Source organism: Talpa europaea (genome assembly GCF_964194135.1).
Source record: "Talpa europaea genome assembly, chromosome: 10".
NCBI lineage: Eukaryota > Metazoa > Chordata > Mammalia > Eulipotyphla > Talpidae > Talpa > Talpa europaea.
In genome coordinates, this window is record NC_140077.1 from 26,445,343 (window position 1) to 26,473,232 (window position 27,890).

At 37.6% G+C, this 27,890-nt stretch overlaps 1 protein-coding gene across 5 annotated transcripts in view; it reads left to right on the forward strand.

Moving 5' to 3' along the window:
- Positions 1–27,890, forward strand: part of CPEB3 (cytoplasmic polyadenylation element binding protein 3) — a gene marked incomplete at both ends in the record, with an annotated part of 144,829 nt that overhangs the window by 65,085 nt on the left and 51,854 nt on the right. For 4 of the 5 annotated variants that reach the window (XM_084246395.1, XM_084246391.1, XM_084246393.1 and 1 more), the window contains 2 exons: positions 13,461–13,628; positions 15,250–15,339. In XM_084246395.1, the coding sequence (XP_084102521.1) occupies positions 13,461–13,628; positions 15,250–15,339 (258 nt within the window). The remainder of the gene's footprint in view (positions 1–13,460; positions 13,629–15,249; positions 15,340–27,890) is intronic. The other variant, XM_084246392.1, reaches the window with a different exon arrangement.

Consider the following 27,890-nt stretch of genomic DNA (forward strand, 5'->3'; position numbering starts at 1 on the left):
ACTAGAAAAATGACCATTTTCAGGAAAGGGACATGGAATGGACCAATTTATATGGAAAATAGACACCATCTGGCGGGTAGACAGCAGACATTAGCCTTGCCTCTTCTTACATGCTGATCAGTCATCAGATCATATAAATTTTTCCCCCCTCTGGTTTCTCAGGCCTATCCCTCTGTTTCCATTTCTGTTGTTCCATGTTTACATGTTTCTGAATAGCCACTTTGTCAACTCAAGATTCATATCATTTGGCCTCTCCATTTTTACTGCTTCACCTTCCTCTATCTAACCCATGTGCTTTCCTACTGTCTCGCCTTTGTATGTACAGTTCACTCTTCTTCTCATCTGCTTATCTAAAGCCTACCCTTATTTCACACATTTAAGCCTAACTCAAGCCTTACCCCTTCCAGAAATCAGGCAGTGTTTTCTTCTGCGTCTACTGCCTTACATTTTTCCTGTGATGCCCTGATTCTTCAAATGATGATAAGTTCTTTGAGGAAAGTTGTCTCTTGTGCCTAGCACTGTGTCCTACATTTAGTTAGTGCGTCGTCTCAATCTCCATTAATAAGGATTGTTTTGAAGTAACACACCACATCTATACAAGCCAGAGTTTGGCATCATATTTTTCAAATTATTTTATTTTTTATTGACCATAGCTTATTAATAAATACACAAGAATATAAAATCACCTATAGTTTCTAATCTCCGGTGGGGGGGAATACTTTTCCTTTTTCCATGTTACCTTCCTCACATCTATTTGTAAGGCTTGACTCAATTGTTTTCAGAAACCATCATCATCTTTGCATCAAGTGCTAAGCTAAACATTGCCTACAATGACTTGTACCCTGTTGTCTGTAAATCTACAGTTTGATAGTTATGAATAAAGAAGATAATGACAGAAGTGTGTGCGTGTGTGTGTATGCAGGGGGTATTGCTGAAAGACTGAATTGTAGAATTTCAATAATGAAAAAAGAATAGACAGAAAATTTTTGTTTCATTCCATCATTTACTCTTCTATTCCCAAAACTGCAAAAGAATAAAAGTTATCCTCTTTAAGTGCAGGTGACATAACCATGTGGGTTGAGGCAGGTGCACCTCACATCCATTCTTATTCCATGAGATCTAGTCATCTAGCCAATGTTAACTGGCAGGTAACCTCATGCTCATGTATTTTTGTGGTCAGGATTATGTTAATGCATGATTCCTTTCCTATAAACCAAATTTAGACTTTCTCAAAAAAGTTTAAAAAGCAAACTTGCTGATGTATGTTATTTTACTTGAAGCTTTAACTATAACTATATTCTATGCATTACACACAACATTAGTAAATATTTTAGGAATAGAAAGCAAAGGGGATTATCTATGACAGTTTTGAGATCTGTTAGCAAGAATAAGGTCAGTGGAATCTTTCAACTCTTCTGATGAACTTAGAAAAGTTTTCTAGAATAGTTACAATTTCAGGTACTATTTAGATGATGGCAGAGGAATGGGAAGCAAGGCACTTCTGCTATATGATTTAATCTGAGAGCACTGAGGTAAAATTTACATGACCAGATGCTTAGAGATATTCCTGAGTATATGCAGTGGGGCCAGCTGAAGAGATGTTGAATGAGATGGGCTATGCTTCCCTGATTAATGGTTTTTGAAACAGAGGGTAAGATTCCTGGACATAGAAATCTCAAACCTTAGAAAGTGAATTTCATGATATAAGTAATGAAAATAAGAAAGAACTTGGGGGCCTCCCGGGTGGCACAGGCAGTTGAGCACTGGGCAATGAGGCTGTCCACAGCCTCTGCAGTGTGGGTTCGATTCCAGCTGGCCAGGGAGATGCCCACATGGCGAAGCAGACCTCTCCTGTCTCGTCCACTGCTCCCCTCAGCAGTGTATTTTAGTAGATCTGCCTGTTCTGTTCCCCACTCTGTCTCTGGTGAGTCCTCTCATCCTCCTGCACATCTGGCCTGTACCCCAGTACTTGTGTAAATAAATAAATTAAAAAAAAAAGGAACTTGGGCATTCGATGAAGGCTTTGCTAACAGATATTGGAGGATAGGTTCTTTGGCAAACCAAGTGTGCTTCTGGTAGTGTAGTTGAAACAGTAGTAGTTGGGAAATAAAAGAATTAGATGTGAAATAATAGAAGTTGAACATAGATTGTATATAAAGTATTTAATTGTCCAATCATATTTCCCATTGATATTCTTTTGTTTTAGACAAGTGCTGATTTCCCTTATGGAATCAAACTCACACTAAAGAACCTTAACATTTTCTGTCAGGAGTATTTTTTTCTACAACTTTTAATTTCTACAACTTTTTAATTGTATTTTCCTATATAATTGCAGCCACTGTTAGGAACTAGTCTAATGGGTAGTGTCAGACAGGTGTCTCTGCCTACACATTTAGAAGCATACCTGATTAAAATGTATGTTGTTTTATTCATTTCATGAGAGTTTTTATGGTCTCCTGGAGACTTCATAAGTAAACATGTTGACCATGTAAGTGCTTTTGATGTTTAACATAATTTCTTAAAAAAGCAACAAGAAAAATAGGAAAGATTCTTTTCTTTTTAAAGATTTATTTATTTATGTATAAAAGAACTGGGGTACAGGCCAGCAGTGCGGGGAGGTGAGAGGATTCACTAGAGACAGAGTGGGAAACAGAACATGCAGATTGACTCAAATACACTGCTGAGGGGAGCAGCGGGCGAGTCAGGAGAGGTTTGCTATGCCATGTGGGTTGCTCCCTGGCCGGGGATCAAAATCGTGCTCAGTGGCTGCAGATGGCCTCATAGGTTGTGTCTTAATCCCTTGTTCCACCAGGGAGGCCCAGGAAAGATTCTTTAAAGCAATGTCAATAAACAAATACGAGGAATGATTAGAGTATGTTACTATTGAAAAAGTGCTTCTGTATATTTAATCCACATTAATAGATGCCTTAGTTGATAGCAAAAGCTCTAAGAACCCAATAAAACAAACTTGTGTGGCAAGTTGGAGTTAGGTCTTTTTGCCCAAAACCTGCCTAAGGGAAGAGAGATCAGCTTTATCAGTGAGACAGTGGTATAAACTTACTATCCTGTTTATTCAAACTTGGCTATATGAGCTTTCTTATCCAAAGGAATGGATAGTTCCAGAATAAAACATGGATATGAGCTGAATACATTTCTTTTTTTTAAAAAAGATTTATTTATTTATGCATACAAGAGCTAGGGTACAGGCCAGAGGTGTGGGGGGTGAGAGGATTCACCAGAGACAGAGTGGAGAGCCGAACAGGCAGATTGACAGAAGTACACTGCTGAGGGGAGCAGGAGGCGAGTCAGGAGAGGTCTGTTGCGCCATGTGGGTTGTTGCCTGGCCGGCTGGGGATTAAACTCGTGCTATAGAGGCTGCGGACAGCTTCATAGGTTGTGTCTTAACTGGTTGTGCCACCAGGGAGGCCCTAAGCTGAATAAAATTCTGAGTGTTCATAGTTATATTAATATATGAAGTGTTATTGCTTATAGTAATAGGAAGATTTGGGCACAGGAAATGGGGAGGGAAGATCACTAGCTTTTCACATTTGCAAAAAGTTGGTCTAGGAGGGGCCTACAGGAATAATAACAGAGAGGTTCTTGGATGTCTTTAATTTTCATTTATTAAGTGTTTGTGTGCTTATTGTGGGTCAGATGCTGTGCTAGATTCTTTGTCTCCTTACTGAGTGTTCACTCTAGTAGGAGAGACAATAAGTAAGTGAAACAAACATTTTTATACTCAAAGGTTATGATAACTACTAGGCAGGGAAAATGAGAGATTCTCTGTAAGGTAGAATGCTTTTCTCTGATGAGATTCACTGAAATACATTGCTCAAGGGAGCAGCAGGTGAGACAGGAGAGGTCTGCTGCACCATGTGGGTTAGCTCCCTGGCCTGGAATAGAACTTGTGCTGCAGTGACTTCAGATAGCTTCATAGTGCTGAGACTTAACCCCTTGAGCCACTGGGGAGGCCCTACCTAAGGATATTTTAAAGGAAATTTCAGATGTTATAAGAAAAACTATTTTAAAAGCCTTAAAGGGGCTGCAATTGTTTGGGGAATATAAAAATAAAATTAAAAAAAATAAAAGATTTCAGGTAAACAAAGTACTGATAAATGTTACAACATTGATAACCTTGAAAACATTATGCTAAATGAAAGGCAATCACAAAAGATTGAATATTGTATGATTATACTTTTTTGAAATGCCCAGAAGGACGATTAGTGGTTGCTTAAGACTAAGAGGGTTCAGGGATATGGGGAGTGATTACTAAATAAGTAAAGCTGGTAAATTGTAGAATATGCAAATTATATGTCAATGGCTGTTATTAAGAAGGGCACCTTAAGGAAAGAAGAGGAAGTAAGTCTCTCCTAGAATGACTGAGCTTGGTGGGAAAGAGGGGAGAGTATCTGAAGATGAAGTTAGATGAAGGAAGGAAATTGGATCTTTCTGGGCTTTAACCCCTAGTAAGGATTTTGAACTTGGTCTAAGGACAAAAGGAAATCTATGAATGTTTTTAAGCAGGATCAAGTGATTGTATATATATTTTTTAAACTGGCTACTATTTGGTATAGAGTGAGAGGGGAAGTGAGTCATTTAAGTTAGAAGATTATGGTAGTAGACTGGGCAAGAGGTGATGATATTTTAGGATAGGGAAAGATGTATTCTGTACAGTAGAATCAACCCACCTTAATGGCATCAAATTGCAAAATTAGATGTAAAGAGTGAATGAGAATGAAGACTCAAAAATGATGTTCAAGTTCTAGCTTGAGTGGTTGTGGGTACATTGCAATGCATGTTGAAATGGCCCTGGAAATGGGAGAGCATAAGTTTAAGGTAGAAGTCAAGAGTTCATTTATAAACATATTATGATGCCTGAGCAATGCCAAATATGACCTGTATGTTTATCTATTTTGTATCCTAGGGTTTTATGTAAGATTTTTATGTATTAAAGAGGATTCTTTTGCCCCCAGTTATTTGAAAACCATTCATCTGGTTCAAATCTCTCATTTTGTAAATGAGACTTAGATAAGTAAAATGTCTGATTCAAGGTCAGAATAAGCCTATGTTAAAATCTAACTCTCTTGAACTTCTGGCTTCCCTCCCCCTGCCCTCCCTGGAAAGAGTCAGGCCTCATAGTCCATTTTTTTAAACCTCCAGATTTCTGAGCTATTTGTAAGGCTAAAATGAAAGGGTCAGGTGTGGAATGAAGTACCAGGCCAGAAATGCCCTTCAACTGTAGGAGCTGCAGGATGGTAGAGGTCTGCTGTACCATGTGGTTGGCAACCTGGCTAGGGATTGAATTCATGCTGCAGTGGCTGGAGATAGGGAGGCCCCAATGCCATGTTGTTTAAGTACTGTTGCTTCATAGTATAGTTTAAAGTCTGGTACTTTATGTCTCTGTTTCTTTTTTCCTTTTTCCCCCTGACTGCTTTTGCTATTTGAGACTTTTATGGTTACATATAAATTTCAATATCTTATGTTCAATTTCTTTAAAGAATATTGCTGGTATTTTTGGTGAGAATTATATTAAAGTTATAGCTCACTTTGTCTTTCTATCTCTATGTCACAATCCAAATGGTTTAATAATATCTTGTTATATAGGACATTCATCTCCTTGGTTAGGTTAATTCAGAGATATTTTATTCTCCTTGAAGAAGTTGTGAATGGAATTATTTTCTTAGTTTCTTTTTCTTCTCATTTGTTGGTTGTACATAAAAATGCTGTGGATTTTTGCATGTTGGTTTTGTAACCTACCACTTTCTTGTATTCATTAGTTGTTTCTCATAGGTTTTTGTTTGTTTGTTTGTGTTGTTGTTGTTTTTTGCATTTTAAAAGGACAGGTTTATTAGGAAAAGGAGAAAGAAAAAGAGAGGCACCTGCATAGTCACAGGTGATCAGTAGAGCTGCATCTTTCTAATAGCTTTTTGGTGGAATTTTAGGGTTTTCTAGATATAATAGTGTTTTTCAAATAATGATAGTTTCATTTCTCTTCTGACTTAAGTTCCTTTTATATCCTGTTGTTGTCTGTTTGCTATAGATAAAACCTCTAGTACTAAATTAAGCAGAAGTGGTGACAGTGGGTTTTCTTATCCTGTTCCTGATATTAAAGGGAAAGCTTTCAGTTTTTCACCATTATTACATTGGCTGTTGGTTTGTGATATATAGCTTTTATTATGTTGAGGTTGATTCTTTTTGTTCCTACTTGTTTAGAGTTTTTATCTTAATTGGGTGCAGAATTCTGTCAAGGGCTTTCTCTGTGTCTATTGATATTATCATATTTTTATCCTTTGTTGAAATGTTGTGATTGAGTGACTTACATATATTAAACCATCCTTGCACCCCTGGGATAAATCCCACTTGACTGTGCTGTGTGATCCTCGTGATGTATTGTTGAACTCAATTTATAATGTTTTGTTGAAGATTTTTGCGAAAGTGTTCATTAGGGATATTGGTCTAATTTTCTTATGCTGTCACTTATTGACAGCTGACTTTTATCTACAGCACATAGACCCAACATAAAGTCTTTGTGTACTTGAGAAATATTTGTATGCAACGTTTTTTAGTTGGAGTGATCTGTAGATATCTGTTAAGCTTGTTTGGTCTAGCTCCTGATTTAAGGCTATTCTTATTTATTCTCTGTCTGTTGATCTGTCCATAGTTTTAAGTGGAGTTTTATAGTCTCTGTGTCTTGGGTTGTTGTCAGCTTCTCTCTTTAGTTATGTTAGTGATTGTTTTATGTATCTTGCTTCTCCTCATTTGGGGTGTGTGTGTGTGTGTGTATGTATATATGTGTGTGTGCATGTATATATGTATGTGTGTATTTTTTTTCTTCTTGTTTTATTAGGCTCTAAATCATAATGTAATGTCTGTCTCTCTTATTACCTTTTCTAAAGCTTTATTTTATAGCCCTTATCAAACACATCAGAAAGCATATCAATAGTACATATTATGATAAGTCAGTTTACAACAAAACTGAACAAGGCAATTGTGTTTATAGAAAGTTTTCGGCAAAAAACTATATGCAATACAGTCAATTGAAATGCAGTGTTTATACATTTTAGTATATAGGAAAGTAGAAAATGAAAGTTCTTTGTTATTCAGCAAGACCCCAAAAAAGGAGTATAAAAGGTCTGTATAGAAAATAGAAATTTAGAGATTTGAGAAAAGAACTCTTTGGTAAGATACACATCTGCATTTATTGTCTCAGTTATTATACAAATAAACGAAAAACTGCACAAACAGGAAGACATCGCCAAGAACAGAGAATCATAGTACCAAAAATTACCAAAACAAATATGCTACTGAAACAACTGTTAGAAATGCTCTAGACAGTGATTCACTATGTAATATTCTGTGGTTCTAAAGTGAAGGTAAACCAACAGGAGAGAATACCCCTTATAACTGTTCACTTTGGTTTAAGTGATCTTTCACATTTTTTTCTACCCATACCTTATCATTAACATACAGCAATTATATGTTATGGGGGGGGAGTAGTAAGTTTTCATATTCACAACTAGTCACTCTAGTGCTGATAAAGGAAGCCATGAACTGTTAAAATACAGCTTAGAAATACAGTTGTATTTCTAAGACTAATCAAAAGACAAAATAGATGATGTCCTTTTGGGGGGGTAGGGAACCCTTCTACTCCATATTTGATACTGTTAGAATATAAAGGAATGTTAAATGATTTAAGATTTTTTCAGCAAAGAATTAAGAATGAAGGAATAAGTCCTGCTGGAAAAGATAGGACAGCTTTACACTGCAAAATAAACTACAGAAGAGCAGCTTCACTTTAAAAAAAAATTGTAATAGATGAGCACTGCTTACCCATATAAGGAACTTTGTTTCTATAGTTAGTGCCTACTTATACCCAAGGTGCAAAGGGAAATACAGAGGTGGCCAATCCCAGCTTCTTTCTGATTCTTGATTTGCATGTGTTGATGTACACCAAATACACAAAAACTGGAGTTCAAATATTTTTAAAAATTAGACCAAACTGAACATGGACAATTAATCTGGTTTCATACACTCTTAAAATAATTTTCTGGGAAAACATCTTATTACCTTTTTAAATTGGAAGTTTGTTTTATCTGATATAAGTGTAGCATTTTAAAAAATTCTTTTTCTCTCTTCTATTTGTACCTTTAAGCTCATTAATTCTCTCCATTACTTGCATTTATCTGCTCTTGAGGCCCTCTATTTTATTTTTTCATTTGGTTATATTTTTTAGATCCAGTAGTTCTAATGATACCAGTCTATATTTGCTCCGTCTATATTCTGTTAATGTTTTTCATCATCCAGTTCTAATTGTTATAATTGTTGTTTTAAATTCCTATTCAGGCATATTCTGCAGTTCTGTTGGACTGAGACTTCATTCAGGGCTTTTTTTACTCTAACATTTGTGATATCTTCTTCTGTCTCTTCATTTTTAGTATTTATGGTTGTAACAGGAATAAACTTTCCGACTACTGCCTTTGCACCTGTTTATGTGGGTGGAGAACTAATCCTGGCAAGGGGTAATAGGTAGAAAGGAACCAAGACAATAGAGCCTTGAAAGGTCACCCGCAGTGAGTGGCAAGGATTCAAGTTTCCTACTATGCTGAAAGTATCACAGTTGTGTGCTTGGGATCCACGGTGATCCCCTTCCCTAGGCCAACTCCCTGGCCCAGATGTCTCATCTAGTCTCAAGCCACCCTCAACCTTTGGACTGTGTTTGAGCACTAGATACAGCACTGGCTGCAGTGCAAGTTGTAGTTGAGACAGGGTCACAAGTTGGAAATTGTTATATTTGCTACCTGAGTATGGAGACTTCCTGGGGTACTTGCTCCTGTTGTTAAGATCTTGGTGCTTAAATTCTGGTTAGTGAAAGTATTCATTTGTTGTCTCATTTTGGCCCTGGGTGGTGGTAAGTTAGATGTTTTGAGTATGATAGTTTCACGCTCAAATAATAGCCTCTTCTATGCAGAGACCTAGGTGATCTGTCCCGGCTCTCCAAGCTGTTACACATTCCAAATGTTGTATATTGGAAGCCTTACTGTACCCCTACTCCTGTAGTTCTCCTTTATCCTGATGCCAACTCTGTGTACCCACTTGTTCAGTGCCATGCCAGGTCTTCAAAGTCCCCTTTATGAGTATGTGTCCCGTAGTCAACTGTATGGGGCCTCCATACAGCAGCTGCCTCTCCATCTTGTATTTATGCTGCCCTGTATTGCCACAAACACAATTCAGTGACAGTTTCCTACTCCTTTCTGCTCCTGATGGATACTTGTAGTCATTCATTTATTTTCAGGGGTTATTGAATTTGCTCTGCTGCTTATTAGTTGTCAATATATGGAGGTGGTAAATAAAACCAGGTCTTTGCCACCATCTGCCAAACTCCCCTACTCTTCTGCTTTTTAAATGCTTCCTGCAGTGTAACTTTTGTTCCATCAGCACTTCAGTTTGTCATATTACAGTAAGGTTGACTAGATTATAGATTTTACTTCTATTTCCTTAACTTGATTAAGCTTGGATATGTTCCAAATTCATACAATATCTCTTTCAGTGGCTGCCTGCTACAGACAGATAATCTCTGTTTCATTGGTTCTTAAACTCCAGCAAAAGAATCACTGGGGAAATTTACTAACAGTGCAGATTATGAATTCATATTGAATAGATCTGGGGGTTGGGTTCTGAGAATTCATTCTTATTTCTTACCCATCTTTAAAGAAAAATTATGTACATGTGAATTCTTAGCAGTTTCATTTCCAAGTGGTAACCTTATTACTAAACTCTGTAGTACTCTAAATAGTAATAAGACACAGAGGTGTGTTTTTAAAACCCTGGAAAGTTTCTAAACTACCCATAACCAGTTTTTAAAACTTTCCAGATTTTTACAGTTATTTCTTTTATTTTCTTTGCCAAAATACTCTGGAGAAACTATGGTTATGTTGGCCATGTAGAAAGAAGAATTGTCTTGTTCCAGTGTGTCTTAAACATCTTCTTCCCCTTCATTGTTCTAGTTCAAGACTTTTTCATCTCTCAGATTTCTTCAAACTCTATTCCCCCCATTCCTGGGTGCAAATTGTTGGTGAGGGTGATGATAGCTAGTGTGGGATTTGAAGTAGAGAGAAAAACATTGCCAGAAACATAGAGGTCATTCTGACAAGTTGCAGGATGGATTAGATGGTATCAGAGTCTTCTCGGGAGTAATTGTAATTAAAAAAAAGAGAGAGAGCAAGTGAAACAACAACAAGTATTAGAATGAAATATATTAGCTTTGAAATTTGGGCATATTTCCTGTCACTTTTGAAAAATAGAGTATAGGATATCATGCTTAAACAAATGGAAGCAAGAAAAGGTCTCAGTTTTATAGGAAATGGTCCCATCTTTTGGCATTCTCACACCTGTGTATTGTGTTCCAGAATATACTTGTAGTGTCTTTGCTTATACTGTTTTCCTTCCATGCATACTTCTTCACATTTCACATTTCTTCGGTGCCTGTTATGTACCCTTATAACCTACCTTTATTAGGTTAGGAAGATACAGTGGTGAACAAGATTAAATGTGTCCCTTTCCTAAGGGAGCTTACATTTAATGGGGTCCAGGAATGAGATACCAAATAAAAACCCATATAATAATATAATGGGAGTTGGGGCAAGTGCTGTGAGCAGACAGGGAAGGGGTTCTAATTTAATATAAAAGGTCAGAAAAGTTCCTCCTGGGGAAATAACTTTTCCAGCACAGACCTGAAGAATTAGTAGGAATTAAATAGAAAAATGAGGAGCTGAAAAAGGTGTGTTTATGTTGGAGGGGGAAGGTAACACCTTGTGTTTAGGATCAGAGACAAGGAAGAATAGTCAGGAAGTTCAACATAGGTGTGCCTTTTTGGAGGTTAGTAAATTAGAGGGAGAGACAACAACTATGATGTAGGAGAAGTAGGCAGAGACCGTACTGTTTACAGTGATGGCTGTACTTTATCCAAAAGCCATGGGAAATTTTTGAGAGGGTTTAGACTATTGTGGAGTACAAGGTAGAAATTAGTAGATAAACAGACTATTGTAACGACTCATTAGACTGTTCAGGGGAGAGGTGATAGTGATCTGGGCCAGAGTTAGGACTGAAGATGGAGTGAGGGAATGGATTGAAGAATTATTTTGGAGTTTGAATTGGTGGGACTTGTTACATTTGGATTAGACATAGAGCATGAAAGAAAGAGCGATGCTAAGAATGACTCTTAGATTTCTGGTTGAACTGGGTGTGAATAATAGTCATTTTTATTGAGGTTGTAGGGAATGAAGGGCAGGTTTAAAGGGAAAGGTAAGAGGTATATTGAAAGTTTCTCTATGGATTCTTGTTCTTTATCTTAACTCCCACATCCACAAAATTCTGCTCAAGATTTCTCACCTGTGAAATCACTCTAAATGTCTCATCACCCCCACCATTCGTCCTCCCACCCCCACTACACACACCCCATAGCTCTAGTAAGGCAGTACATTGTGCTCTTGTGCCACTTATGTATTTATTTATTTATTTATTTATTTATTTGTGGGACCTTCGCCGGTGGCTGGGGTACGAACTGGTGCTTCAGAGGCTGCTGGCAGCCTCACAGCCCAGCGCTCAACTGCTGCGCCACCAGGGGAGACCCTGTCACTTATCTATTTAGTAATTAAGGTCTTGCCTACCTCTCTCACCAAACTTAGAGATGTATATTTTTTGTTTGGTGTTCCTGGAATGTGGAATCATGTTTTCTTCAAGTGTTTTCCACTGAGGTATTTATGTTGAAGGTCCTTAATATTAAGTCCAGGTAATGCTGGATTAAATTTCTTTGCTGCAGAGCTTTTCCAAATCTTTTGTATTCTAGTGTGAATTGTGTCTCTGGAAAGGGCATAAAGTATTCATTATTTTAAAATACTATTAGTTCTCCCTTTTTCCACTAACTTTTGTTTTCTGAGCATCTCATGTTGCTAGTGTTACAGATAAAAGGTGGGGATAGGAACATTCTGTGGAAAATGCTGATTTGGGTGTGTGCCTGTCACAGTGTAGGCACATTATTTGCTGAGTGTGGATTACATGAAAAGCAAAACTGACAGTCATGGGAGAACATCCGTGGATTTCTTTGGGAAACTCATTTTGTCTGTAGTTGTTACAGGTTTATTTCTTTTCCTCCAACAATCAAAATAACATGAAGGGATGAAAACTTACTGTCAGTTGTTTGTTCCTGTCAAATTGAAAAATGTAGCTGACGATTTCTGTTCTGTTTTTTGTAACTAAACTTTGAAGGATGGGAAAAAAATACTTTGATTCTTTTATGTATTAATTCCTAACATCAAAACAGTGCCATTCTTACACCATCTGCATTGTTAAAAAAAATAAACAGTTACGTTAGTAAATTTTTTTGTAAAGGAAGGAAATGGTCAGTATTTTTCCAAGGCTATTTATATTCTGTTTTAGAGAGCTGGCTATAATGAACTAGTAAGTAGTTTCAGGGAAAAATACAGACAGAATAATTGGGGAAGACACTTTTTAAAAAGAGTGTGCATTTACTTTTTTTTTTTCCTTTCAAAAGTTAGAATGCTCAAAGCAGTTCATTTTTAGAGTAGAATGTAGAGGAAAGTTTTACCCGGAACTCACTGACTCAAACAGGAAGTATATTTGTTTTTGAACTTGGATTTATTATGTAATGTCAGGTAGCACTGTTGTGTTATATTTATTAACAGACTGACTGAATGATATTTTATACTCATGTGGAGTGGCTAGGTACCTTTGCCCTACAAACCATTTGACTGTGGAGTTAATGAAAATCACTTTGTGAGTGATCTAAAATATCACCTGAATCAGCAGGGTAAACATGTCATAAGCACATTTACATCTGTACTTCCACATTTTAATTTCTTTTCATTTACTTCTCTCACCTTTTATTATTGCAAATGTTTATTTTCAAATTGAAGTGCTTTAGAATGACAGAGAAAACTTGATTATCTTTAGTCCTACTAACAGAAGAGAAGTTATCAGTTTCTGTAATAATCCCTTGGCTATCAGGGCTCATCTTTAGAACTAAACCTCTGAGGTCACCATAAAAAAAAACAGAGAAAAATCTGTGAATAAAGATAACTTTCCCATTTATTTTAAAAAGTAACTGGGGAAAGGAAAATAGCTCCCGAATATTCTTAGCAGCAGTGATAGGGACTATATGAGTAAAGTGTAGTCATTTTTTTCATGGTAAAACAGTTGCAGTTTTTGATGTTACTTCCTTAGTATCTTTCCAGTCACCTCTGTGTTATACAGACCTTAACACAAAAATGATAGCATAAGCTTTTCTAAACCTGTAGTCTGTAGTTGCTTTTGCTATTGAAAAAGTCACAGCTCAGGATCCTTTTTGTGTGTGTGTATGCTACCCTCTGCACTTTGGTTCCTAATAAAACATTTGTTGTCCAGGAAAATAATTTTAACTATAGAAACTCCCACATTTGTTTCAGGTCGGTCTTCTCTCTTTCCCTTTGAAGATGCCTTCCTGGACGACAGTCACGGTGATCAGTCCTTGTCATCTGGCTTAAGTTCTCCCACTCGCTGTCAAAATGGAGAAAGAGTAGAGCGCTACTCTAGAAAGGTGTTTGTTGGAGGCCTTCCTCCTGATATTGATGAAGGTACTGTGTGTTCATTAATTACTTTATAAAGACTAGGTTTGTTCTTTGTGTCATCTGACCCTGCCTTACCTCTCCTCCCCATGGCAGTTTTAGGTTAACCCTATCTTAGTGTGCAGGAAATGAGACGAATATTTGATAGATGGGAAAGTAATAGATTGTGCTGTTCATTTGTGTTCATACAAGGTAGTCTGCCAATAGCTTCCCATTTCCTGGATATTCATTTGGGAATGCATTTTAAAATAATAATGAGTTAATATTTATAAAGTTGTTGCCGTAAGTCCAATATTGTGCTAAGTGCTTCTCATTACATTGTCTCATTTAATCCCCATAACTATCCTATATGGCACATCTTATCAACTTCATTTATACATGAGGAAACTGAGGATCATAGAGAAACAGTTTATCCAACATTATGTAGCTAATGGTACAGTTGGAACTCAAAAAATCAGTCTGATTCCAGATCTTTTGCTTACCAATCACATTATGCCATCTCATATTTTAATATAGATATCTATTAATGAAAAGCGTAATCCATCTTTTGCTTATTATCAAAGAATGAAGTCTAACTAGACTTTTCCTTAAAAGTATTTTTCAGATGCCACCAATCTAAAAGTGAGTTTTCACTTATGCCCAAAGCCAAACAGCATATAGTAGGTTGTCAAAAATATTTATTGAATGGACAAATGAAATAAATTAACTTAAGGGGAAAAAAACCAGCTCTGGTTCTAACACACTTTAGATCTGCTATAAAAATATTGTTAAAACAGAAATTTTTACCAATAGTCTAGCTATAACATTTGTCTAATATATCATAATTTTCTCTTTTCATGAGAGAGAAGAAGAATCTCTAACAATTGTTTTATTGCTGAACTCTTTTCTCTCCAAACTATTGTTATGCTAGTGTTAATCTTGCCTATCAACTAGATTTTTCTTTAAGACAAAGTTTTGGTCATGGCTGAGAGAGTGACAGCTTAAACGCGAGTGGGAGCTAAATTACAACCTTCTGCTTTGAGTCAAAAGTCAGAAGGAAAAGATAGATTTATCGACTATAATTTTTGAAACATTTTCTTCTGAGGGTATATAGTCTGAAAGAAAGAGACTACTCACTTTTAAAATGCAATAGAATTACCTACTGCTCACCAAAAGAATCATTATTTCTAAAATAATCTTAAATTAATAATCTTAGATTGATAAATAAAAATCATCATCTAGGATTAATAACCTTAGAGATTGTAGAGATTATTTCACATAAGTAAAAGCATATTTTGCCTATTTGGTTTTGCTTTTTTCTAAAACAGCACACCCCAATTTTTAGAATCTCCTTTTTACTTGACAGAGACGTCACCTTAGCTATTGTCATGTTTTTTTTATCCAAATTCTTTGTATCAAATTTATTGGCAGTGTAGGGAAATGAAATATAGCTAGAAACACATTCTCATAGTTAAAAGTGAATAACCAAATGTACCACCCTTCCCCCCGCACCCTATGGTATTTCCTTTAGTAGATTTGATTTATGTAAAAGCACTTTAGAAAATAGTCCTGAAAACATTTTTCAAATAAAAATACATGTTTTGAGCTATCTTGTGTGCAATTTTTTTTTGTTGTTTGTTTTGTTTTGTAGATGAGATCACTGCCAGCTTTCGCAGGTTTGGACCTCTTGTCGTAGACTGGCCTCACAAAGCTGAAAGCAAGTCATATTTTCCTCCTAAAGGTAATGCACTTAAAATGTCTCCATGTTCAGTTCAATAAACACAGCCTTCTAACTTTTGAAATAGCTGTTGACTTTTCCCCCCAATTAAGAAAACATTTTAACATTGGTCATCTTTTTCTGTGTCTTACCCTTTGCATTTTGAGACCATTCCCCAGGAGGACACTGATTATTTCATGGCATCTGTTTTATTAATAGGGAGATCTTCTGAGTCTATTTTAAGTGAGCCCCACGTGAACTTCTCCTTTGAGAGAAAAAATCTAGGGTTTTGAGGATACCAGTGATGGGAGAGGAAAGATTATTTAGAGTCAATTTTTATTTGCATCCTATAGCCCTTATGTGGGATTTTTAGATTTTATAAACCCTATACTTTGAAAAACTGGTGGCTGAAGAGTGATACTGTATGGAATTACCTTTTTCCATGTCTGTATATTCAGCATCTTAGCTTCCTTAGTGTTGTAGGCAAACTGACAGAGGACCCTTCATGTGACTTTACTTCTCTTATATTTGGTAGCTTTTTGATAATTTATGAAGGTATGAAAAATTTTACTTTGTTTCTAGTTTTTCATATCTGCAAAATCTAGGCAATTTTTCTGGGGACACTAGCTCTGGGTATGTTCCTAGATTGGACATTTTCTTCTTGTGTTACATCCTAAAGATAACTTTCAAGGATGTCTTTTCTGTATCTTGGTTTTTTTTTTTTATGTTTTATTGTGTAACATTATTCACCACAAGAAGATAGAGTCAAAATGCATGTGTCTTATATCAAAAGTGGCTTCCTTTTATGTCTGGTTTTTAGGTTTCATTGTCACCTGTACTTCTCCCCAGTCTCTTTAGACACTTATGATAATAAGCTACTCACTAAGTAGAGGACTGTTTGCTTTTAATGTTCTTCTATTCTTTTCAAGAATTTCTAAACTTAAAAGATTAAGTTTTATAATAAAAATAAGTTGATTATTTCAATGAGGAATATGGTCACTACTTTGTGATGCATGTATGACACTATGTAAAGGCATATTTAATTGAGTAGCATTATTTCAATGAATGAATGAGTTTGTCACACTGTGCTTTGCATAACACACTCTAATGTCACACGTATAAAAAGATTTTCCCAATAGTATTCATTGCATATGCAAAACCATACAATTTTATTGCAATGGAAGAATCTGCTCACCGCACTGTGGTGTATGTAGCACTTTTTAAAAAATTTATATGTATTTGACATCATTGTTCATTTTTGTACAGTGTTTGCTTTCTCCTCTCAGGTGTAGTCCACATAGACTTTCCACCACCAATTTACCCTTGCACCATCACCATAGTGCCTTATGCTCTTCCAACCCTTATATTGATTCCTTTCCCTCCCCTTCCAGTGAAGAATGTCTCTGATTTATTCTTGCCTGTTTTTTGTTTTGTTGTGTTTTTTATTGTTATTATTTTTTCCCTGATCCCTTATTTGGTTCCCCTATATTCCTCTATCCGATATTTTTCTTTTTCCTTCAGACTTATTTCACTGAGCATAATCCCTTCTAGCTCCATCCATGCCATGCAAATGGCATGAATTTATCTTTTTTGATTGCTGAATTGTATCCCATTGTGTGTATATACCATCTCCACTTGATCCAGTCATCTATTTTGGGGCATTTGTGTTGTTTCCAAGTCTTACTTATTATAAATATTGCATGGAACACTTTTTCAGATGCCGTGTAAAAGATACTTCTAAGGATGCTAGTTGAAAAAATGTCATCATGCTGAGAAAGCCATAAAAATAACTGGGTTTGTCATTGTAAAAAGATAAAAATAAATAGGTATATGGTCATGTCTAAAGTGAATTATCCCAAATCTACCTATTATCAGAGATAGCCACTGTATATATTTTATTAAATAACCTTCTAATATCTCTTTATGAATATATACTTATATGAAATTTAAAATTTTGCATAAATGGGACCAGTATGCATGTTGTTGAATTGCCTGTGTCCCCTCAAACTCCCCAGCAATGCTAACATCTTTTTTTTTTATAACTAATCTTTTTTTTTTTATTTGAAGATTCATTTATTTATTTATTTAGATAAGCACTGGGTACAGTCAGAAATGTGGGAGGGTGAGAGAATTCACCAGAGCCAGAGCGGGGAGCAGAGCAGGCAGACTGAAGTACACGGCTGAGGGGAGCAGCGGGCGGCAGGAGAGGTCTGTGCGCCATGTGGGACCCTCCTCTGGTGGCCGGGGAGCAGCTGGGGATCGAATCGGCGCTGCAGAGGCTGCGGGCAGCTTCGTAACCCAGCACTCAACTGCTGCGCTACTGGGGAGGCCCAATGCTAACATCTTGCTATGAGAAACCTCATAAGGACTTATTTTATTAGGTCTATTGATAGACATTTAAGTGACTACCAGTTGTTTTTCTCTCATGGATCACACTTCAGTGAATATCCTTGTGCCTTCATCTTTTTTATCCTTTTAGAGTTTTCTTAGGGAAGATTTCTAAAAGCAAGGTATATGTTTATACAAATTGCAAAGCTACCCTTAAGGAAGGTCAAATACGTTTGTATTCCTACCTGTAGAACCTGATTTACAAAACTCAGTTTTTTAGAGGGCCTGGGAGATATTCGATGGGAGGGATTTTCTTCTCATTTTACTTGTCATTTAAATTTAACTTTTTCAAAATGACACCTCATTTCTGTTTGGAATTTATATCAGGATAAGATGCAAAAAAGTGACTTCACCTTTTTTCTTTTTTTAATTAAATCTAGGAAAATTTTATTTATTTTTTAAAAGATTTATTTATTCATGCATACAAGAACTGGGGTACAGGCCAGAGGTGTGGGGTGGTGAGAGGATTCACCAGAGGCAGAGTGGGGAACAGAACAGGCAGACTGACTGAAGTACACTGCTGAGGGGAGCAACGGGTGAGTCAGGAGAGGTCTGCTGCGCCATGTGGGTTGCTTCCTGGCTGGGGATCAAACTTGTGCTGCAGAGGCTGCCTATAGCTTCATAGGTTGTGTCTTAACCCCTTGCGCCACCAGGGAGGCCCAAATCTAGGAAAATTTTACATTACATATACAACTTGCATTTCTATTGGACAATACTCCTCTAGAATAGGGGTTAGAAACTACCTATATTTGTGTGGCCTGCAAGTTAAGGATTTTTTTTATTACTATTTTTAAGGGTTGTGAAAACAAACAAAGGTGAATATGTAGCAGAGACTATATGTGACTCTCAAATCTCTTTATAGAAACTTTGTTGACTGGGCCTCCCTGGTGGCACAAGGGGTTAAGACACAACCTAAGAGGCTCTACGCAGCCACTGCAGCACAAGTTCAGTCCCCGGCCAGGGAGCTGCCCACATGGTGCAGTTTTGCCTGCTGCTCCCCCCAGCAGTGTATTTCAGTCATTTTGCCTATTCTGTTCCCCACTCAGTCTCTGGTGAATCCTCTCACCCCCCCACACCTCTGGCCTGCACCCCAGTTCTTGTGTGCATAAATGAGTAAATCTTTAAAAAAGAAAAAAAGAAAAAACTTTGTTGACTACTGCACTGAATAACCCAGAGAATTATTCATTTTCCTTCTGAGAAATCCAGCGTCAAAGTAAGAATTTTATTCAAAGAAAGTGTATATATTTGCAGACCTAGCTAGATTATTAAATTTTCTCCTTCTTTTGAGTCAAATGTTTTCCTGCTTTATGCATTGGTGAATTGTGTCTTACAAAGTAAAACAGAATAAGACACTATTGTAACCTTTATCTTTTGGTACTTAGAAGACTATTCAGTTTCTCTTTAAGTCTTTGCTTTTCCAAGCTAAATATTTTCATTTCTCTCAGTCATACCTTCTATATAATGGTTTCAGCATTGTCTTCTTTTTTTTTTTTTTTTTGGTCTGCTTTTTTGTCATATCTGATATATCACTTTTATAGTATCCTATTAAAATTTATTTCTGAGAACTGAAGACAGAACGTTTGAGTTGGTCTGAGTAAGAGAGTTTAGCAGCTCTGTGAACTCCATGGTTTTTGGCACCACTCCTACATAACAACATAAAAGTATAGAAGATTAGAGTTGGTACCTTCATTTTATTGCTGAGGTTAAATACTGAAATGGTCCAATGAGACCCTGGCCAAGAAGACAATCTGGATCTCATGGTGCTGACCCTCTGGTTGCATCCATGCAGAGCAGATTTGGCAATTGGGGTCAGGGAAGAAAAATAATTATTATGCTATTGGCTCCTGTTGTGTTTTGTTCTCAACTACAGTTTGAAGGTTGACCTATTTGGGGAGGGCCTTAAGAAATTTGGTATTGTTCCAAGACTGAAGTAACTTTGATATTCCATGCCCATTGCTAAATCTAAGTAGTTCACTCCAAAATGTTCTGTGGCTTCTTCATAATGTCCCCTCATGTTGCATCTTTCCTCAAATTCCTTAGGTCTTAATTCAGGTCTGTGCCTTTTTGTGGTGTGTCATTCTTGTCTATTATACTTTTCTTTCTTTTTTTTTTAAAGATTTATTTATTTATTTATTTATTTATTTATTTATTTATACAAGCACTGGGTACAGTCAGAAGCGTGGGAGGGTGAGAGAATTCACCAGAGCCAGAGCGGGGAGCAGAACAGGCAGACCGATGAAGGACACTGCTGAGGGGAGCAGCGGGTGGCAGGAGAGGTCTGCGCGCCATGTGGGACCCTCCTCCGGTGGCCGGGGAGCAGCCGGGGATGGAACCAGCGCTGCAGAGGCTGCGGGCAGCTTCACAACCCAGCGCTCAACCGCTGCACCACCTGGGAGGCCCTATTATACTTTTCTTTAGGTCACCTAAGGTTGGTCATTAGATGCAGTTTGTTTTGCTTGCACGTTTTAGACTTAGATGTGAGAGGAAATTATGAAACCATCTACTATTGAACCCTTTGACCTTTTTCTCATAAAGCATCCACCTATTGAAATAAACAGAATCATTCACTCATCCGGCAGGCTTACCTGGATAGCTATGGAATATGGTTCATAACCCATGTACATTTCTATGATTTATGGAGAGTTTAAAATCTATGTAGAGAGAAATAGTGGTCAGGTGTACCATTAAGTGGTGTTGGGCCAGCAGAGAAGCAGGAGAAAGTGACTTGGGCTCTCCCCAGCACAAGGGCCACCAATATATTTGATCAGCCATTTGAAGATATGCCAAGCCCGCTAGAACAGTTTGTTTGTGGCCCGCATACAGCTAATTGCTTGATGTTTTCCAGCGCACCACTGAGAATATGGGAGACATATAAAGGCATGCAGGTCAGCGTGTGAGTTTTCCTGACTGGGTCTCAGACCTCATGAATTTATAATCCTATGAAGGAAATAAATTAGTCAGATAGTAACAAAATAAACACAATTACAAACTGTGATAGTTCTCTAAAGGAAAAATAGTGCAGTGAGAGACTCTAAACAGAGGGCATCAATTTAGACTGGGAATCTGGAAAGAGAGAGCTTCTCTGACAATTAAGCTGGCAACTAAGGTTAAATACTGAGATGGTCCAGTGAGACCCTGGCCAAGAAGACAATCTGGATCTCGTGGTGCTGACCCTCTGGTTGCATCCATGCAGAGCAGATTTGGCAATTGGGGTCAGGGAAGAAAAATAATTATTATGCTATTGGATCCTGTTGTGTTTTGTTCTCAACTACAGTTTGAAGGTTCAGACCTAAAAACTGAAGAATTAGCTAGAAGCAGAGGAGTGCCATATGGGGAGAACTTTGTATGAAAAGTACCTTTGTACCTTTGAAGAAATGAAGAAAGTGTGCTTGCAATGTTGTGAGAGAGGAGAAAATGATACAAAAGAACCTTGGGCCTCCCTGGTGGTGCAGGGGTTAAAGATACAGTGCTGTCAAGTGTTTGCCATGAGTTTGATCCCAGGCCAGGGAGCTGACCCACATGGCGCAGCAGACCTCTCCCATCTTGCCAGCTTCTCCCCTTAGCAGTGTATTTCAGTAGATCCTCCTGTTCTCCACTCTGTCTCTGGTGAATCCTCTCACCCCCCACACTTCTGGACTACACCCCAGTTCTTATATGCATAAATAAATAAATCTAAAAAAAGAAAAAAACCTTGAAGAAGGGTTTTTTCCTTCTCTAGCGAAAGTGAACACAATGGCATTTGTGTGGTGTTTGTCTTTGGAGGGGAGGGAAAATTGAACTAGGGCCAGTAGAAATATCGGTTTTAAATAACTTCAAATAACTATTGATGAAAATGAAGCAAAATCTTGATGTTTTTTACATCTTGATGAAAAGAAGTTCAGCTGTAGTCAAAATATTGAGGAAAGCACTGAGATTGTGTTTGTATGCTCTTTAGTTCTGGAATAGAATTGATACTGTGAGCTCTGGAAAAGAGGTTTTCCCATGAACCAAATTCCACATTCATACAGAATGCTGATCATCATCGTTTTTCTTATATTTGCTGGGTGAAGGTAATTTGAAGGTACTTATTGAAAGGGGATGACAAGAAAGCATATTAAATGCCAACAGACAGCTTTAAGGCTCAATACAAACGATCACACACCATTGGCTATACCAGTCCAGCAAATATTTATTGTACATCCATCTGTGGAAGGGTTTATCTGGTCTGTGGGGGGTCTAGACAAGGCACTATTCTTGTTTTTTTAGAATACTGCAGTGTCCATTACGAGACATGAAAGCACAGATATGTGGAACTTAAAGTGATGGTAAAGAGCATGAATTCAGGGGCTAAAATTGCTGGGTTTCCTCGTCTAGTAGATGTATGACCCTAGGCATGCTGTCTATCACCTGAAAAAGAGGAATACAAATAATACGTACTTCAAAAGGTTGTGATGAGTCTTAAGATGAATAAATCAATGTTGAGTATTTAGAACAATCCCTACTTATTGTCAATATTATGAATGATGTTATTTTTATTCAAATACACATCAATTAAAGGTTAATGACATTTGAGCCAAAAAATAGTTTAAACATCTAGGAGAGGAACAGTTTACAGGGGCTGTGGAAAATCTTGGTCTTAAAAGTAAGATAGGAACAGAATAGGCAAACATTGCAGGGGACTGGAATAATGATAATTAAGATGGCTTACATTTACTGAAGGCTTGTTGTGAGCCAGGCAATGGGTTACTGTTTTCTATACTTAATCTCATTTAATCTTACCAGTTCTACAAAGTTGGCAGCATTATTCCTATTTTACAGAGGTAGAAACAGATTTAGAAGAGGACAGTTTATCTACAGTCTTGTGATAAATGGTAGCACTAGGAATTGAACCTAAGCAGGCTGACCTCAGATCCCCAGGTTTTAAATATTGTCCTCTAATATTCTCATTCAGAACTAGAATGGTCCAGAGATAGGCATGTTCAAGGCAGGCTTTTATTAAGGCGAGCTTGTAGCCCGACTGTCAGGTTTAGGACTTAGGGTAAATAGCCAGTGGTCAAGAGTAAGCTGCATGGGATTGCCTTTCTGTTCCATTACTCGCCACTACTATTTTTATTATTCGTGCTGAGTGATCCTGCTTCCCCAGTAAAACCAACTGCCATTTTTATGTTTTCTTCCAATCCTTACTCATATATCTTTTTTGAAGGGGTGGGATAATAGCAGAGATGTAATTTTCTATTCTCCTTCTCCCTGCCTTGTTTCTACACTAAAAACGCTGTCTCACCTATTATTGCATCATAATTTACTTGCTATCTGGTCATTTTAACTTATAATGTTTCTGTTATATCCTTGTATATGGCTTTTTCTGCCCTATTATTTTCTTTAGGATAAATTTGCAGAAGCTTAACCAGAGTTTTAAAACAATCTCAGTGACTCCAGATTTTATATCACATGATTTCCCAATGCTATTTTCTTTATGAAATGTATGCTAATTTGCACATCTGCTGCACATTTCCCCCCCTTAGATCCAAGTCACATAAATGGTACATTGGAGTTGTAGATTTATCTTTTTGCATCTGTGTTTGGAACATAATGGACCCCGATAGAAGCTAGGAACCACTTTGGTATGAATTTTGTACTTGAATCATTTAAGCCTTTTCCTCTTGGGGCACATCTGTTGAGTCTTTGGTATTTTCTGCTATCCTCTCCTATCATTCTCTCCTTTACCCAGTCTAGCCACACTGACTTCTTTGCTTTTCCTTGAGGTCAGTTAAGGCTTTTCAGGGTGCTAGTACTTCATTATGTCAGAAACCAGATTTCAGAATGGAAGTCTCATATCTTCCCTTCAACAGACCTTTGTTCAGATGTCACCTTAATAGAGAGATCTGTCCTGACTACCTTATCTAAAATAGCAGTGTCTCTACCCTCTTTTTTTCTATCCTTTTTGCCCTCATTTTATTTCTTTTTTTACCCTAATTTTATTTTCTTCTAATTTTATCATAACTTGAAAAAATTATGTATTTGTCTGTTGTCCAGATTGAAATGTACATTTTAGGAGAGTAGAGTATTTTTTGTTTTGTTCACTGCTCTATACCCAGTAAATAGTTTTTATTTGTTTTGCTAGTGTGCATCATTTTGGGGAAAGGAAGACAGGTTTAAGCTATCTTCTGACAAATTATGTTATTACAAGGATGGATTTTATATAAAAATTAGCAACCTAAGCTATGTGATTCATCGTACTCTTTCACAGTTATTAGAAGATGAAAGTGGTCCCTGGCTTTTTTCCTGAATTCTCCTATTCTGTTAGTCACAATCATGTGACTGAGATACTTCCAAAGGGTGGATTTAGACTGAGCATGCAGGTCTGAGCTGTAGCATAATCATGGGATTCTGCCTCTTTGTTAATGCCACACCTTTTCTAGACTTGGGTGGACTGTCCTGTAATTGACTTCTTTGACTGTGTAGCACTGTATCTTGTGCTACCTCAAATTGGGGTGCAGTTATGAGTGACAAAAAAAAACCCATAATAGGAGGTATGATAAAGCCAGATTTCATGGAGATGGTGCAAGAGGATGGCAGATGATAAGGATTTATCAGCAAGGGCTATTAATTCTTCATTATAATGTTCCACCATTATCATGACTCAGCTCCTCTCTGCATGTGTGAACCTCTCTGTGTGAACCTTGCTGTGTTTTTAGTGTACAAATTGTTCTCACATTTTTAGCTCAATTATAGAGAAGAGGAATCTGATCATCCCAGTTTGATCTTTTGACACCTAGCTATGACTTAATCATCCTTCCCATAGCAGTCTTAGAATCCTTGACTGTTTAATCAAAAAAAGTTTAGTTCTGCTTCCTTGAGCATGGAGCTGTGACTGTGACAGCAGGGAAGATAAGTTGGCCATGACAAGCTTTAATGATGATAGATTAGTTTAGTATTGCCTCCTGGGAGAATAGCCCATGTCCAAAGTGGTGGTCACTGGAACTTCAAACAAATGTCTGCTCACCCTGAGCCTTCTACCCCAGGCTTTGTACTGAGCAGCCGCTCCTGATTCTGCCAGTAGTCTCGCCTCTTATGGTAGTACTTGGACTATAGAGGGGAGCTGGCACCTGCTGGGCAGTGAACACAGCTGCTGTTGGCAGAGGCATCCAGGGCAAAGGCAAGGCCAGCAGCCACCTGCAGATGTTGGACAGGAGACTGGCCACGTAGCTGTGAAATTATGTTCAGAAGTTGGTCATGCTGGCAGTGGAATGGAGGAGGTGGTCATCTTCAGCCTGCTTGGACAGCAACGTCCACTCCAGCAATCAGAGGTACAGATTTCAGGCGCAGAGCTACTTACTGTCCATGCAGACTTTACTGTTGATTATACTTATGATCAAGGCCATGCAGTTATGGAAGTTTATGCAATACCAGCATGATTTGTGAACCTGGCATAAGCCAGGTCCCATGGGTTTCAGACTGACTTTGACCCAGCTGAGGAGATACTGTTTAAAAAACAAGAAGGGGGGGTTCTACTTGAGGTGGGCAAAATAGGTCATTCTGAAGCTGAAGCAGGCTGGATTCATGTCATCTCTTTCTTTCTCCTTCAAGTTGTCTAAATCTGGCTTTGGAAAGGAAAGTTTTCAAACTTCACATTTTTTTTCCCCTTGTAGCATAACTTGAGTGGAAATAAGTCAGTGTTGTCTTAGGCCCAGATTCCAAGTTTTTTCACCTTCTGAGTTATATAAACTGATCAACTTAAGAAGTGAGGGACTTTTAACCTGTACTTAACCTTTTGCAATTTGTTAACTTTTGAGTAATACTTGTCCTTTAAAAAAAAAGTAAGCACACATCCTGGCTTATAGTATTCATACACTTTGGTGAATTATGAATGCTATGTTTTAATATTTTGTCAGTTGAAGTTTTCATTCTGAGGAAGGATTTGCTTATAAAAACTGTACTGCATAGCAGCAAGTAGGCTTTTTTGTTATTTTTTCCCCGCTTTGACAGATAAATCAGCATCCTTTTTTGTTGCTTTTAAGCATAGCACACCCTCAGCTTAAGCTGTTTTATTAAACACCTCACTCTTCAATATTGTATTGAAGATGAACTATAAGTTAATCTTTGATTTCAAAGCATTTTATAGTTTGAGGTACTGTAGAGAAAGAAATAGGCAGTAGGAATGTACAAGCTAGAGGACAAAGTCTAAGCAGACACGTAAATAACAGAGACATCTTGTACTGTGTCACACCAGAACCAGGCAGAGGTGCTGGGAAGGAGGAGGTGCTTGTTTAGTTCAGAGAAGCCAGAACCACCTCAATGAGAACTCTCTTTGGAAGAGCAGATTTCAGGAACTGAAATGGAAGGTGTGAATTTGGCAGGTTGAGTTAGAAAAACTGTTTCAGAAGACAAGACTTACTGACAAGAATTGGATAGGGCTAAGACTATGAACAAGTGAGACCCAGAAAGAATATACCAGTTGACGAGTTTAGAATGGGAAACAGACTGTGGGGAATCTAGTGAAAAATTTTGAAAGCCAAGAGCATAGATTTGGGTTGTCTTTCAAAATAGAATGGATAGGTTTAGTCTTGTAAAGGGAAACCATTGGCACAAAGAAAACCTATTGGCAGCTCCATTAGAATTCATCAGAGGAGTTTTAAAATACAAAGAAGAGAGGAAATTAGATTGTCAAAGTTCAGATAATATACATGCAGGGCAAGCTTAAAGCTTCATCTCCAGGGAAGTGTCTGCTGGGTTAAAATGCAGATTTTCTCAGTTGTCTGATGCTGAATTAGGGAAAGTGACAAGCAGTGAGATTTGTGCTAGGTACTTGTAGATTCAGGGGTGGGCATTAGTAGTTACTAGCTGTATAAACAAGTTACTTAATCTCGGCATTTCAGTTTATTCATCTTGAGTTAATGCCACTCACTGGGATATTAAAGGGATCATGTAAGACAGTGCACCTAAGCACCACTATAGTGCTTAGGCTTAATAGGTGTTGAATAATATTAGTGACCTTCCTACTGATGAAAATGTAATGCTCAGTAATAATGAAATAATAAAACTGTCCAACTAGTTTGACCAGTTTCCTCCCACACCCCCAGTCTAGTCTCCATTTTCTTGGTCAGGTGCTTGTTAGAACTGACTGTGACTAGAACTGACAGATTGGCAGACTTCACAAGGACCTCTTTATATAGAGATTGTGTGGTTATGTAAACAGGGTAGACTTTAAACCCAAATGCCCCAGGTCACTGCCCTGGACTGTAGGACTTTACTAAGAACACAGGATTTAGATTGCCAAATTTCAACTCTGAGAATGTTCTACCTATCAGACTTGTTTTTTTTCTTCCATTCTCCCCTTCCCCTATGCCTGCCTGCCAAGCCTCAGGCTCACAAACAGTTACTAGTGTAATAGAAAACACAAAACAGGCTTAATCAAAATATTTTAGCCTCGGGCAGCGGTTAAGTGCTGGGTTGCGAAGCTGCCTGCAGCCTCTGCAGCGCCGGTTCAATCCCCGGCTGCTCCCCGGCCACTGGAGGAGGGTCCCACATAGCGCACAGACCTCTCCTGCCGCCCGCTGCTCCCCTCAGCAGTGTACTTCAGTCCTTCTGCCTGTTCTGCTCTGGCTCTGGTGAATTCTCTCACCCTCCCGCGCTTCTGACTGTATCTAGTACTTGTATAAAATAAATAAAGAAATCTTAAAAAAAAATATTTTTTTAGCCTCAACACTATATAATAAATATAATCAAAGAAATATGTTTGGTTCTGAATCCAAGGGAAGTGTTTACTAATTCAGACTTGGCAGTATCATCAGAGTCATCTCTTTATCTTAAGTTAATTCCTTCCCTTGGAATGTTCTCCATTTTTTCACCAATGACATGCCATTAAAGTCCGGCTCCTGTGTCTCCAACTACAAAATGTCTTCCCTGATCTCTCAATCCATGTATTTATTGAAAGATCTTCTTTCTGTGAAGTCTAACTTAAAATTTCATTAAAAAAATACTTGCTAGATAGAGTTCTCTATATGTATATTCTTCATGACCTTCTTATACTGGCTTATAAATTCCTTGGGAACAAAGACTTGTTTTGTGTCACTATTTCCTAGCAGTGCCTAAAGGCATATGGTATGTGTATAGTAAATTTTGGAGATAAATGTTCCTTTTTTTAAAGATTTATTTATTTATGCATAGAAGAACTGGGGTACAGACCAGAGGCGTGGGGGGTGGAGGAT